General features: G+C 41.9%; 1 protein-coding gene across 10 annotated transcripts in view; it reads left to right on the top strand.

Moving 5' to 3' along the window:
* Positions 1-14,724, top strand: part of DST (dystonin) — a 432,349-nt gene that overhangs the window by 69,984 nt on the left and 347,641 nt on the right. Inside the window, exon 1 of one of the 10 annotated variants that reach the window (XM_087438741.1) lies at positions 14,106-14,619. The exons of the other annotated variants lie outside the window; for them this stretch is intronic. Coding sequence (XP_087294867.1) covers positions 14,617-14,619 — 3 coding nt within the window. The 5' untranslated portion in view covers positions 14,106-14,616. Of the gene's footprint in view, positions 1-14,105; positions 14,620-14,724 lie in introns of those variants that run through there. 10 annotated transcript variants of the gene reach the window in all.

Here is a 14,724-nt window from a genome sequence, read left to right as displayed (position 1 = left end):
GTGCCTACTCTGCACTTGATGTTTATCACTTCTAATCATTTCAGTAATCCAGTTGAATTAAATTATCTCTGTGCAGCAGATGATGGGACTAAAAAGCGCCCAGTGGCTTACAAATTTACCTAGGGCCACACAGCTATGACTACAGGAACTCAACATTGACGTTTTGGCACAGACTTAAAAGGACAGCTGCCATTGAGGGTGTCGTCTTGTAGGCTAGATTTAGTCCCAAGTGCCTTGAATATATGATTCTTATTGAGCAACTCCCAGAGGTGGGTACTGTTCCCATTTGCAAACGAGGAATCCTAGGTTCACAGAAGCTGTGACTTAATGCTTACACCAAGGCCACGCAGCTGAAGTGGCAGAACTGGGAATTGAAGCCCTGATGTGTGGGCCTCCCACTTAATTATGGTAAGACAAAGAATTCAGAAAATTGTGGACAATTTTACTCTGCTTCACCTGTCTGCCTTTTTTCCGCTTGGTTTCGATTCATTTCAGGTGATCTACACCATCCTTTTTTGGAGCAAATTGCCTGATCAGTTAGAGATAGCTTAGGATGCCTTCATATCTTTTATTATCCCTCCTGTGAGTATGTGTGTTTTACAAGCCTGTCATGGGGAGGGGAAGGCTGGAGTGCATCTCTAATGGGAGGATTTCAGACACTGTGGCACCAGTTTTCGGAGCAGATCTTCTGACTCCATCAGATCACATGAAAGATTATGTTCTCCCAGGAGAATCAGGAAGGCAGGTGAGAAGATAAGGCCATCTGTCTGGATGACTCACCAGAGCGGTCACCATGAGCCTCTACTGTGAACTAGGGGAACAGGAGTGGATTGTCACATTTAAATTAAAGCATGCTCACCAGGCAGTATTTCTCTTGATTAGTGTTGTGATTTAGGGCCAGGCTGTGTTTCTGTTAGTGCAGAGATTCATTTGGCTCCTTGCATCTCCACTCTGTGATAGTCAGAACTAGTCCAGGAAAAATTGTGAGGGAGGCAAAGTTTATCTTGCTTTACTTCTAGGAGCCTCAGTGCTCCCTCTTCCTTTTGTTAGAACATTTTGTCAGGATGTAGTGTGATGCCGTTATTCACGCTAAACTATAAATGACTGATATCATGTAATGTTTTCTATCTGTGAGAAGCTTGGTTAGAAATAAAGAGCTTTAAAGTGAAAAAAATGAATTTTTATTATTGGAATTTTAGGCATCAGTGTGCAAGTGATGTGAAGGTGAAAAAATTTTTTAAAGCCCTCTAACTAGTAGACTTTTTGGTAATATAACTAAAATCTAAGTACTTTTTACCTGGTTTTCATTTTATCTTTTTTTTTTATTGTGGTAACATTGGTTTATAACATTATATAAATTTCAGGTGTACATCATTATACTTCTATTTCTGCATACATTACATCATGTTCATTTTATCTTTTCATCTTAGAATGAAATGCTATAAAAATGTGTTGAGTATTATGTGCTAGGCAAGCATCATATTAGATGTTTTACACACATTATCTCATGTTAATACTATCTAACATCCAATCAAGTAGGTGTGATTGTCCACATTTTGAATATGGGCAAGTCAGAGAGCTTCTATGACTTTCTTATGGTAGTGTGGGTGGTGAGGAATGGAGCTGGAGGAAGCTCTGTGGCCTCCTAACTCAGCCTATAAAACTCCAGCAGTCTAAACAGTTAAAATAGTTTTAATAGTTAAAATTGTAAAATGTGCGTTATAGCAGATGTGTCTACTTCCCTGATGTAGTAAAGGTGAGTCATAAAACTTTTATAAAGCAATATTGTAGCCAATTGTATTAGGGTTTTCCAGAGAAACAGAACTAGTGGGATACATGCACACACACACATTTATGTTAAGGAATTGGCTCATGTGATTGTGGGGCTGGCAAATGCAAAATCTGTAGGGCAGGTCGGCAGGCTAGAAATTCAGTTAAGAGTTGATGTTGCAGTTTTTTTTTGTTTTGAGGAAGATTGGTCCTGTGCTAACATCTGTTGCCAATCCTCCTCTTTTTTCTTTTTTCTCCCCAAAGCCCCAGTACATAGTTGTATATCATAGATGTAGAGTTGTAGCTCTTCTGTATGGGATGCTGCCTCAGCATGGCTTGATGAGTGGTGAGTAGGTCCACGCCCAGGATCCGAACTGGCGAACCCCAGGCTGCTGAAGCGGAATGCTCGAACTTAACTGCTGTGCCACCGGGCTGGCCCCAATGTCATAGTCTTGAGTCCAAATTCCTCAGAGCATCAGTCTGAAAACTCAGGTAGGGTTGCCATCTTGAGGAAAATTCCTTCTTCTTCAAGAAATCTTAGTCTTTACTCTTAAGGCCTTCAACTGCTTGGATGAGGCCCACCCACACTGTGGAGGGTAATTTGTTTTACTCGAAATCACATCCAAAAAAATACCTTCACAGCAACATCTAGACTGGTGTTTTGCCAAAACCTGGGTGCCATGGCCTAGCCAAGTTGACACTTAAAATTAGCTATCACACCAATAAACAATGATTTTCATTGAGTGGATTTTTGAAGGTACCTGGATTCTTTAGTTGCTAACTTTCCACCTGGTTCCTGTGCAGTGGTACTTACACAGGACCAGTTAAGGAGGAAATGAAGTGGGCACAAGGGAACAGCTATTCGTTTATTCCATACTGTGTGTGTGTGTGTGTGTATGTGTTTTGGATAGAATTCATCATATTGTTTTCTGACACGGATATACATTTCAAAAAAATTCTTCTAGGTTTTATGTTGCTGTTGGAGGAATCTCTCAGACTGGCTGGGAAAGCACCAGTTGAGAAAGGGAGGAGAAAAAAATCCTCAAGCAATATTTCAGGGTCAAGTGTGCAGCTGGGCAGGGGAGGAAGGTCAGGGGATTGGAATTCACACAAATCCTAAGTGTACAGTGTGACTTAGGGAGGACAGGGTGGGGCCGCAGAGCCAGAGCACAGGGTCTTAACTCATAAGAGAGCCTGCACTGGGCACTGGGAAGGAGTGAATGAATTTGCTTTATAAGCACAGTGGGAAGAGTTTACCTATTTGCTTGTTATAGACAATTAGAAGTCATAAAAATATGGGCATTGCTATTTTTGTGTGTTTAAGGAGCATAATATCATGGCTCATAAAATGTTACAAGAAATACTTGCAAATGGCATGTCTATTGTGTTCTCTAGTACAACTGCTGTGTGAAAGGGGACAATGCAGGAGATGGTTTCTCCACTCTTGTTCCATCTGTGTATGATAAAAAGGACAGATGAAGAACTGAGTGGCTCAGTGATGCTTTGGTCCCGCATGCCACCCTCTCAGGCCACCCTTGCGTGACACCGACTGGCTACAGCTTCTCTCCAGGCAGGTCTCCGCAGTCACTCACTGCAGTGCCGGGGGCCAGGGTGGGAGCTGGAGGGAAATGCAGGTCTCTTGGACGTTGGTGACGAGCCAGGCTTTTGCCTTAACCAGCCTGAGTCACCACGCACTCGGTGGCTTATCAGAGAGACTGGACATCTTGAGCCTCCTCGTATGACTTGTCTGGGACCCACCCGTTTTTCTACTGCCCTTCTCTGGCTCACCACTGTTAACGTTGATGCTGATGCCTGACTTGCGGCCTTCTTCTCACTCCTGGATCAACTACCTTAGCTTCTTACCTTATCAGCCACAGCCCAGCCTCCCTTTTGCCTGCTTGTTTTCTAGTCTCTAAATATTTCTCGCATTCATCCTCTCCTTTCTGTCCCTAATAGTTGAGATTTAGTTCAAGCTGTCATCATTTATTGGACTATTACAATAACTACCAACTAGTCTTGTCTGAGGTTGACCCCTCTCTGGTCCATTCTCTCCAGGGCTGTCAGAGTCACCGTCTATCAGCATAAGCTACTTATAACCCTTCAGCAACAACCCGGCTCCCACAAGATCAAGTCCCAGCTCCAGCACTGCACGCGAGGCCCTCGGTGATCTCCGTCTGCCGCCTGCCCCGCACCCCCCACCCCATCTGCTGCCGCTTCCACCTTCGGCTTTCTGAGCGCCGTATGCTTTTCCCACATCTCATTCTGGGGTGCTGCTTAGGTGACTCCTAGGTCTCAACATCCTTCTCCCCTCTCCTTATTGTCTTCTTCTTAGTTATCTTTTTTTTTTTTTTTTTTGTGAGGAAGACCAGCCCTGAGCTAACATCCATGCCAATCCTCCTCTTTTTGCTGAGGGAGACTGGCCCTGGGCCAACATCCGTGCCCATCTTCCTCCACTTTATATGGGACGCCGCCACAGCACGGCCTGACAGGCGGTGCGTCGGTGCACGCCGGCGATCCGAACCGGTGAACCCGGGCCGCCTCAGCGGAGCGCGCGCACTTAACTGCTTGCGCCACCGGGCCAGCCCCTTCTTAGTTGTCTTAATACTCATTTTGGAATAAGGTGGCAGTAAGCAAGCAAGCAAGTACATTCCTTTCTTCTCTGGTTCTGGAGCAATTCAGAGTAGCCTTAAAATGAGAAATGATGCTGGAGGAAGAAGGAGATGGAGGAGGAGGTAGCTGCTGTGGTGAGCTTGTTAGTGGGCTCTGTGTGTGTGTGTGTGTGTGTGAGAGAGAGAGAGAAAGAGGGACAGACAGACAGACAGTACTCAGGGCATTTCCAGCTCTAGTTGGCAGAGCTTCCTCTCTGACTCTCTGCTCACACGGGACCCAGCTGCTGAAGCCAAGCTGCCAAGCCAGTGGATTCATTCAACAGACCGTCATCAGGGGTCCACTCCCGAGAACTGGGCTTCTAAAGTAAACAAACAGTCACAGCCCACACAGTGAGTGGGAATCTTAGTCTAGAAACTCTGGTGTAAGATATATCACTTTCTTTTTTTTTCATCTCAGCTTAGGTTCTGACTCCCAGTCTCCCACTTTGCTGGGCCTGGTGCTTCCCACTCCCTACACCCAGGAGTTGTGTTAAGGTTCTGGGTTCTTATAAGATGCCAAAGTGTCCCCAAATAGGAGGGAGCATTTGTACCTCCAGGTGATGCTGACACACCCCCGTGACTGCCCCATAGGGCCCTTCAGGCTGCTCTGGGTTACTCTCAGGACACGGGGATCTTTGGCAAGGTTAACCATGTGATCTGTCCCTCTGGACATACCAGGCAGCCATCTCTGTCTGGGTTTTCTTCTGGGATTCAAGAAGTCTCCTGCTCTAGGATCCACAGATGCTCCCTCTAGCCAAAGGGGGCCTCTTTTTAGGCTAGGGAAAGTCTTTTTCTCCAGAGCCCTCTCCCTTTTCTATAACCTTAGCCTCAACAGATTTAGGTTTGTGGAAAGTAAAAGCCAAGTATGCTTGGCGGCTGTTTCTGCTTCCTGCCCTGGCACGTAGCTTCCCCTAGGGATGCAGCAAGGAAGGGACAGGCCCAGATTACCTTCTGAAAGAGAGATCTATTACAAAGACAAAATGAAACCCGAGGTAGCCCTTAGTGTCGACGTAGGGGCTTTGGGCCACATAGTTGTTCTGGATGGATCTCAAGTGTTCTAAGACTGGGATGTACAGCACATCTTAGGGAAAACCAAAATATTAGTCAAGGGCATTTGGAATGCAGTTAGCTTTTATTCCCCAGAGAGGAGGCTGTGATTAGGCTGGGTTGCCACCATCTGGTATGAAGCACCCCAATTGGGCAGAGTTTTCCACCAAGCCAGCTCAGAGGCAGTGGACCTCCTTGTGTCCAGGTACTGCCCCCTGGTCCCAATCAGGTATGGCTTATGGTAGCAGGGTTATTTTCACTTAGCACACATGGAACAAGCCCTGTGTTCCACAGAGGGGGGAACCAGAAGTGCCAGGCACCTAAAGTTTCAGGAACTTGGCTTCAGGGCAGTAATAAAAGCTTTTTTTTTTAATGAAAAAGTAATTCTTCCACTTAATTGAAGTGGTAACTGAAGTGAGAGAATAACTATATAAAAGCTATTATCAAAAGCAATTTTCTGAAGTCTCATTAATGAAGACAGGTAATGAAAATGAAGGTATAAAGACATAACTGCTTATATTTCAACAGGGAAGAATTGAATATAATTGCTTTTTTTATATAATGTGTTTGTCTAAGTTTTTGTTGTTGTCTCCAACAATGGAGACAATGAATTTAAAAGACAAAAAACAACAGAATTTAAAAGAAAAAAAGGAGGAATGTATTGGAAAGATAAAGCGTATCTCAAAGAATTGAAGGTTCAGTAACCAAGCTTGGGAAGGATAGATATGGGAACTACCTGGACCTTATCTCCTGAGAGCTGCTATGAATGTGACCTAGTTCCAGTAACTTTCAGTCTCTGTGTCTCTGTTTGTTGTTTCAAATTTCCTGGAGTGACAGTCATATGGGCTCAACTGGAGTTAGTCATCTCCCCCTGGATGGATCACACGAGTGTGAATAGGTAGCGTCACTTAATACTAAAATTTACTTAATGCTTTCTACATGTTGGGCATTGCTCTTAGCACTTTTCAGGTATGATTTATTCTCCACAACAACCCTATGTCTTATGTGCTATTATGTTTCCCATTTCTTAGAGGAGAAAACCAAAGCCCAGAGAGGCCGAGTTTTCCCTAGGTCATATAGCTTTTACCCAACATTCGGTCTTTGGCATGACATGCACATATCTTTAGCTTTGTGACTAGACAGCATAGATGGTAGTTGGAGTTTGGTCTCTGCAAACATCCTGTGTTTATATCTTAGGGCCCCACATGAGTGAAGTCAGAGCCATATCCTGGTTCTCTGAAGTACTTGGCATCAAAGCCTCCTCCATGACCTAGACAAGGTTAGGAGAAACATGTGGGAAGCAGGGTTGACTATGGGTAGAGGCAGGAGCGAAAAACAGCGGGAATCAGCAGCAGTGGAGATGGGTGGGTGGTCCAGCCAGAAACATGGAGTTCATGAGCCAGCATTTACTGAGTCGTAGAGTTTGGCTCCATTTCCTGGGCATTTGAAATATTAACCAGGGTTCTTGGAGATGGAGCAGAATGAGAGTCAGTGCTTGGATGTCAGTAGGAACATGGTGTCACCTATTTCTGTTTGTTACTATTCAACTGAGATATTTTGGTAGCCCTCTTCTTTTTGTTTTGTTCCCTCCTCTCCAGTTTTCTTACTTTTTAAACTGTCATCCCCTTTTTATTGATTATCATTATCCCTACTTTTTTCCATCTGTCATTCCTTTACTCTCTGAAGGCAACAGTGTCACCCATCCCTTAATTTATGCCAGGCGTCCCAAACTCATATGCCTCTAGGGACCAGGTATCATAAATGAATAAAGGAGGCCAGGTAAGGACTTTGTCAGACTGGAACACACATGTCCTTTCTAAAAAGGGGAAACTACTACTGGACTCAATGTTCTACATCTGCATTTTCATATGAAATTTCCCAGTTTTAGTGTTTGCCATTAATTAGTTTTTAAAAGTGGGTAGGCCAACCGCAGTGCATCTACAGGATGGCTCTGTCAGCAGTTGACAGTCTTGGGTAGGACACTCTTGGAGGAGTGAAGGTGGTGGGGAACACCTGTATCTCCATCCTCGCTTCTGAAGGGCCTGTAGATGCTCCAGTCTGTTTCCTGAGTCAGCCTCTCTCTCCTAATTGACTTTATACTATAAACCACAATTTAGGTATATATTTACATTATTCCACTGGAAGACATATTTTTCAGCTTAATACATAAAGATAAGATGATAATATTTAATTGTAAGTTGGCTATTTTATCTTCTCCAGTCTCCCAGTTAGATGTTAAGCTCCTCCGGGGCAGAAGCCTAGGGGTGCTTAAGACATATTTTTAATTGATTGATATAAATAAACATCCATTTAAAATATAAGGTTAGGTATTCTCTATTTAAAGAGATGTTTTCAGTATTTGAGTTTATCTTCCTAATGGGCTTCTGTTTTGTGGGACTGTTTTCAGAGTTGTGTTTGCTTTTCTTTTAGGCAGATTATTTGAAATGTCCTTTCTCAGTTTGGAAAGACTATTTGCAAATGCTCAAATGCAAACTGGTTCTTGATGTCTCTATTTCTATAATTTTAATACAATTCAATTAAGCTGGACTTCAAAGAAAAAAGATGTCTGTGCTATTTTTGAAAGATTTTTATAATTTTAGAAAAATTTGGTATTTTGATAACTAACATGGATTTTCTTTTATTTGTAATCGATTTGGGGAGAGGGTTTGTGGAGGTACAAGAGCACATAGGACCAAAGAATCTTAGAAGTGGAAGAGACCAGAGAGTAAATTCAACGTTCCACTCAGTGAGGGCTTGGTCCCTTGGAGTAGGATGGTGCTCACACCACACAAAGCGGTCCTTTGCTCTTTTGAGTAGCTGTGTATTTTTGGGTGGTTTTTCTTTCTTGTGAACTGACACCTGTCTCCTGGTCATTTCCGTGCTTTGGGGCTAGTACTGACCACAGACAAGTGTAATCCTTTTGAACTCTCCAAATAAGTACATGGTAAGATCTTTGAGGGCTGTGAGCATGTTACGTGTTCCTCCCAGTGCCTGGGACCACATTTTAGGGCACTTAATAACACGTGTTTGAGAGCACAGGCTTCAGGGTCAAAAGGACCCAGATGGAAATCCTGGCTCCACCTTGTATTGTCAAAATGACTGTGGGCAAGTTACTTAACCTCCCTGAGCATCGCTTTCCTATTGGGTTACAGTGAGTATTAAATAAGGTAGTGAGTGAAAATGCTTAGTCCAGTCTCTGATTACAGACACTCAATAAAAGATGTGTATAGTTAGAACATGCTGGTTAAATTGAAAGGAAGGAAGTCCTGCAGAATGTCTTAGTGCTAAGCCAAGACTGCATAGAATCTGAAGCCATGCTCGTCCTGGAAATGAGTCTTTGATGCTTACCTTGTAGAGCTTCTTACACAGCTAGAGGAAAATGATGTTGAAAATTTCCTCCTTCCTGTGTCCCATCAGCGAGCTCAGTTTCCCCAGAAATATAATACCACGGAACACTCTAACCAATGCACCATCTTTATTCCCTAGGAAGAGTTTGTGTCCTGAATCCAGTGGTCTTCTTTCACAGGCTGATGAGCTGGGCCTCTCCACCTAGAAAGAAACCTTTGGCTTCCTTAACTCTTTGCCCAAACCCTCCTCCCTTGAGTCAGATCCAAGAACCTTCCAACTTCCCCTCCCTCTGACCTCCCTTTCCTCTTTAGCTCCACCCAGGCTCTTCCTCCTCTCTGGGTTAAGCTCCCACAAATCTCCCCTAAAAGGAGAGGGTGAGAGCCAGTTGAGGCCTCACCAACCCAGAGGGCCCCTCCCTCTTACTATTTAAAGGTGGTTTCTAGTTGGGAGGCCAATTAAGAGCTATTTATTAGATGAGAGAGTATTGTTCAACTAGTTTTGAAAAAAATGTAAACTAAAACAAGTATACAGTCCCCAAAGTTTACCATAACTCATTTTGCCTTCAAGGACCGAAATATACTTTCCTACATTTTCCTTAACTGTTTTCCTCTATCTCTTTGTGGTAGAGATGGTTTTCTGTGGGATCTCTAAAATCAGATAATGTGCTCTGGCTTTTTGACTTATTTCCAAATAAAAAACTAGTATATAAGGATAGTCTTGGGCTATACTATGTATTTTTATACAACATGTAAGAAGTCGGTGTTTGTACTTACCTAATCAAGGGATTTTAAACAAAATTGGAGCTCCGCTTTTTCAAAATTTTGTTGTCTTTTTTTATTTATATAAAATATAAAAGATTATATGATACTGAACCAACTTTGTGTTTGCCAAACTGTGTATTAGATGAAAAACAGAGGAGTTTCTTTTATATCCATCCATCTAAAAGTATGCTTAGGACTGAGGCAAGCGGATCCCCTCTCTCTGGTGTCTTATTGACATGGGCTGCTGTTTCGGTGCTTCTCTAAGAGGACATGAGGACGTGCTATGAGAAATTACTTAGATGAATGCTATCACTGTGTACTTGCAACTGGGGATCTTGATCTTGTGAGAAGAGGCCTAGACTAAGGAATACTTAAAAAACCGAAAAAGGCCTTGCTATGTGTTTCCCCCTAACACTTCATTTTGAAAATATTCAAATTTACAGAAAAGTTAAGAGTGGTACAATGAATACTTGTTGTTAACCTATTGCCACACTTACTAATTCTCTGTTTTTGCAGAGAATTATTGCAACAACTGAAATAAGTGCAGACATCATGAGTTTCTTCAGCCAGCATCTCCTAGGTTAAGGACACTTTCCTACGTAACCTCAATACCATTATCACACTTTAGAAAATTAACAATAATTTCATAATACAGTCATCCCTCGGTATCTCTGGGGGATTGGTTCCAGGACCAAAATCTAGATTACTTATAGTACCTAATACAATGTAAATGTAACACAATGTAAATGCTATATAAATAGTTGTTATACTGTATTGTTTAGGGAATAATAACAAGAAAAAAAAATCTGTACATGTTCAGTACAAGTTCAGTACAAGCATCGTAGGCCTTTCTGTCAGTGGTTAGTTGAATGTGCGGCGGTTGGTTGATGCAGAACGGCGGATGCAGAGGGCCAACTGTATCATCTAATAAACAATCCATGATCCATGTTCAGATTTTCCCAGTTGTCCCTAAGATGTCTTTTTAGCTTAAAAAACAAAACAAAACACAACACAACAAACCAGAATCCAATCAAGGTTTATGAATTTGTTGTTATGCTTCGTCTTTTTAAAGACAGAACAGTCCCTGCTTTTTTGGTGTGTATGTTTCATGACATTGACCTTTTTGAAGAGTGCACTTATTATCTTGTAGAATGCCCCACAATCTGGATTTGTCTAATTGTTTCCTCACGTGCTTTTTAAAAACAATTTTGTAAACTTTTGGAAATCTACTTACAGAAATGTGCATAAATCATAAGTATAGAGGTTTGTGAAAGTTACCTTTCCAGTCTCCAGGATCCTAAAAGTCTGGCTGAGACAAACCCTTGTCTCTGCCCTTGTTTCTCCGTTGCATTGAGAGAATGCCTGGTGCAGAGACAATGTCCTGGCACTTTCCTACAGATCAGGGTGCTAAGGCGGGGCGGCTTCCAGTGTAGGCAGTTCCCTTGTACTTATCTCAGATCCCCCACCGGGGTTTCAATTAGAGAAGTTATTGTTTAGTTCCCCTTCTAAAAATGTGGCATGATGTAATTATCCTGGCTTTAGGAGATTTGGGTTGTTTATACCATGTGAATGAACTGGCTATTAGGAAAGTCATTTTAAAGCTTTTGGTGATCTAATTCAATTGTTAAAACTGCTGTAATAACTAGGTTGTAATAAGACACAGTACAGGGTTTTTTGGTTTCTCACAACCTAGTGTTCTTTTGGTTGTAGAGCTCTACCATCAGTCCTGAGGAGGCTTATGGTCCTTTATTAAGAAAAGGCCAAATATTAAAAATATTCTGACCCCAGGCCAACTTTGTCTTTACTGCCCTGATTATGCTCTCCGCTCTTTCCAGACAATCCACAGCTCTTTCTTCTTTCTCTCATTCTCAACACGCGTGCCAAATGGTGATGACAGATGATGGCGTAAATTGGGGTCTTAACCTGAGGTCAGTGGGCCAGTGAATCCCATAAAATAATATGCAAACTTTGGGTCTATTTGCTTACGTGCTTTGTTCTGGAGAGAGGTTTCCATAGATTTCATCAACTTTTCAGGGGTATCCATGAGCCCCAAATGGTTAAAAGCACTGGCTTCAATAGTTTCTTCCTAGGGCCTTTGATATTTTCTCTGACATAGTATCTTTTTCTCTTTAGTAATCTTTTTGTGTATTTATTTTAGATTAAAACATTATAAGGAGTAAAATAAAATCCATTCATAATATTAATCATCACCCAGAGATAACCACTGTTTATATACTAATAAATAGTTATCTATCTCTGTGGTAAATAGTTATCTATCTATCTGCCTATCATCTGTCTACCTATTTGTCGATCATCTCTCTGTCCATCTACACACATACACATACATGCACACATTTTTTTAAGGAATCATTCTATACAAACTCTTTCCACTTTGCTAAATGTAGATCAATAACATTTTCGTTTAATTGCTGCAGACTAGCCCATTGGATGAATATACTGTAATTTATTTAACCAGTTCCTACTGATGGACACAGATACTTGTATTTTAACAGGAATCAAACCTTAGGCCGCAAGAGTAGAACAAGAGATAGGAACTTGGTCACACAAGCCTTCTTCCTCTGTCTGATCTTCCAAGCTCCACATCAAAGGTTGGGCCCTGGACTTCAGTCAGAGAACATTTGCTTTTTCTAACAGAAAAGAGAACTGCGCTCTTACACCCTTCCCTCTAACCCCCAAGATAGTGACATGAATTGGCAAGTCATTTCAAATCAATAAAGAATATAATATTTTTCTAGGATCGATTGACTTCAGAGCAGCTTCATTTAAATCCATTTTCAATTTTCAAGGTTCAAATGGGCCTAATTATATATAGTTTACTTTATATTTTTAGAAGTGTTTATGAAAATTATTGTGAAAAAAAATCTAATACTTTAATTGTTAAAACGCTTGACTCATGTAGCCTGGGAGAGACTTTAGCATATAGAAATCTGTAGGATTTCCCTCGGTCTGTGTGTGTCTCTATATTTCCCTGTGATATATTGCTGAAAGAAGTGTTGCTGATCATTGTTTCTTCCTTTTTTTCTTATCTGTTTACCAATGACACCACCAGATTAGAGGCTGCACCCGTCAACACCCTAGGGTCCAGGGGTAGTAGCTGTTCCCATCTGGTTACATGTGATTAATGGTGTTTATGTCATGGCATAAATCACATTGTGCTGTTCAATCAGCTGAGACTCTGGCCATTAAAAAAATTTATTCTACAGAAATCAATAACCAGTGGCTTTTGGAAAGGAGCAGTTCTTTAACAGTTATTCCCCAACTCTGTCTGTAAAGATAAACAATCAAATTACTATATTCACTGAAATAGTGCAGTCAACAACAAGAAATAGACTCTCACGGATAAAGGATGACCTTAAGTAAGGACAGGTAGGAAGCCATTTTAAGGAAGACAGAAGACCACCAAAGAAACCCAATACCCTTTTGAAAATCTTTAAGAATGTCACCCTTTTTCACGGACCCAGCCAACAACACAACCTCAGAGAGCTCAAGATGAATTTTCAGAAAAGCATGGAAAATAAATTAGGTTGATAATAGCATTCTGTGACTGACTTAATGCCACTCACAACTCTCTATGGACTCTAGCTACGAGACAGAAAATCCGTTTATTTATTTGCCTCAAGTTTGCCTACTACATTATTGCCACTAGGAAAACATATGAAATCTAAATAAATAAATTAAATTAGCCAAGGTGATGAAATTTCATGTAAAAGAAAATAGAAGACTGCTTTTTTTGGGAAAGAACAGAGCTACAGATAAATCTTACATGCTTTACTTTGCGGGAAATATTATGTGTACTTGTAAAATGATGGTGTAGCCACATGCCTATGTAGACAGAGGTAAGGTCATCGTCTTGATTCACTTACAGCTTATTTCACATGCTTTGGGCGAGTGTTTGGGGATGTTGCTCACACAGCCTGTTTTTACTGCAGTTGCCACTGCTTTTGTGAGCAGTCCAGTGTTTTTGCTCCAATTGGAGCATGCCTCATTGATTCCTGCCTGCTACTTGCTTCTTAGGAATCTGTGGCTGCAAGTTACATTTTAGAAATTCGAGTTACACCACTTTTGTATCCTCACCATGAGCCTCAGCAAAGTGGAATTCTAGATGGGAAAGTGAAAATTTCCCTTTGATACTTTCTTTGCTTTATAACCCTGTTCACAGCACAGAGAGCCAGCATCCTTGTTTTGATAGTAAGGTGGTGGCTCTCTAAATAATCACTAACTTAACCCAATAAAGAAGGAAGGAATAACATCTTGTGCCTTTTCCCTGTATGGAAGCTATAACCCTTTTACGCAAGATATGACCCTGCAGATTTGCTCCTGCTGGGCGAAGGGAAGACTAACCCTTCAGGCAAAGTGCTTTGGTAAAAGCATCATGTTTCTCATTTCACTGTGTAATGACCAGGAGTCGAGAAGGGCTGTTTCCTGTCTCTGTGCTGCATCATTCTCATTTCCATTATTGGCAGCTGTTAGTTTGCTCGAAGTTTAAATTATCTCAAGAACTCTACGTTGAGTTCAGATGTTTGTTTATTGGAGCTGCCTTAGGCTTTTGAAAACAGCCTTTTGTGTTCTCCCAGTCTTAAGAGAAGGCTCTTCTCAGAATCGGCCCTTCCTCCCTGCTAGCTCTTTTCTGGGAACCTGCTTCGGTCTCATGAAGAAAATTAAATAAAGAGGACGAGGGGCTCAAAACTGGTCAGAAAGGAGACTCCAGTGGTGAGGCGACTTGAAACGGAAAGGAACGGGGACTCAACATCCTGCATTTGTGCTTTGTTTTTGAAACTTTGAGTTAGTTGCAGTAATGAATTAACCAGCAGTCTAGTAATGGAAAATGTCTCTCCTGTCCTGATGGGGGAGCCAAATACTATAGATTTGTAACAGGAAGGCTGTTGATTCTGGCTTCATTGTTGGGCCAGTCATTTGTGAGCTGGTGGCCGGACCGCAGGCCACACACTTCTGGGCAAATCTTCCATGTATTGGGACTGCCTGAGTATTGTTTCTCCCGTCAGAGACGCGGCCAAGAAAAGATGGTGAGCCCGGGGTTTCATTTCTTGTTTGTGTATCCCCTCAGCGTTGAGGATGGTGCAGGATGCCAGACTCCGTTTGGGGGCAGGGAGGGGGGCTGTTGAAATCGA

This window comes from Ceratotherium simum, chromosome 13, assembly GCF_057802395.1.
Source record: "Ceratotherium simum simum isolate JZ-2026a chromosome 13, ASM5780239v1, whole genome shotgun sequence".
In the NCBI taxonomy this organism is placed as follows: domain Eukaryota; kingdom Metazoa; phylum Chordata; class Mammalia; order Perissodactyla; family Rhinocerotidae; genus Ceratotherium; species Ceratotherium simum.
Note: the sequence above shows the minus strand (reverse complement) of the source record. Positions and strands in the feature narration are given on the sequence as shown.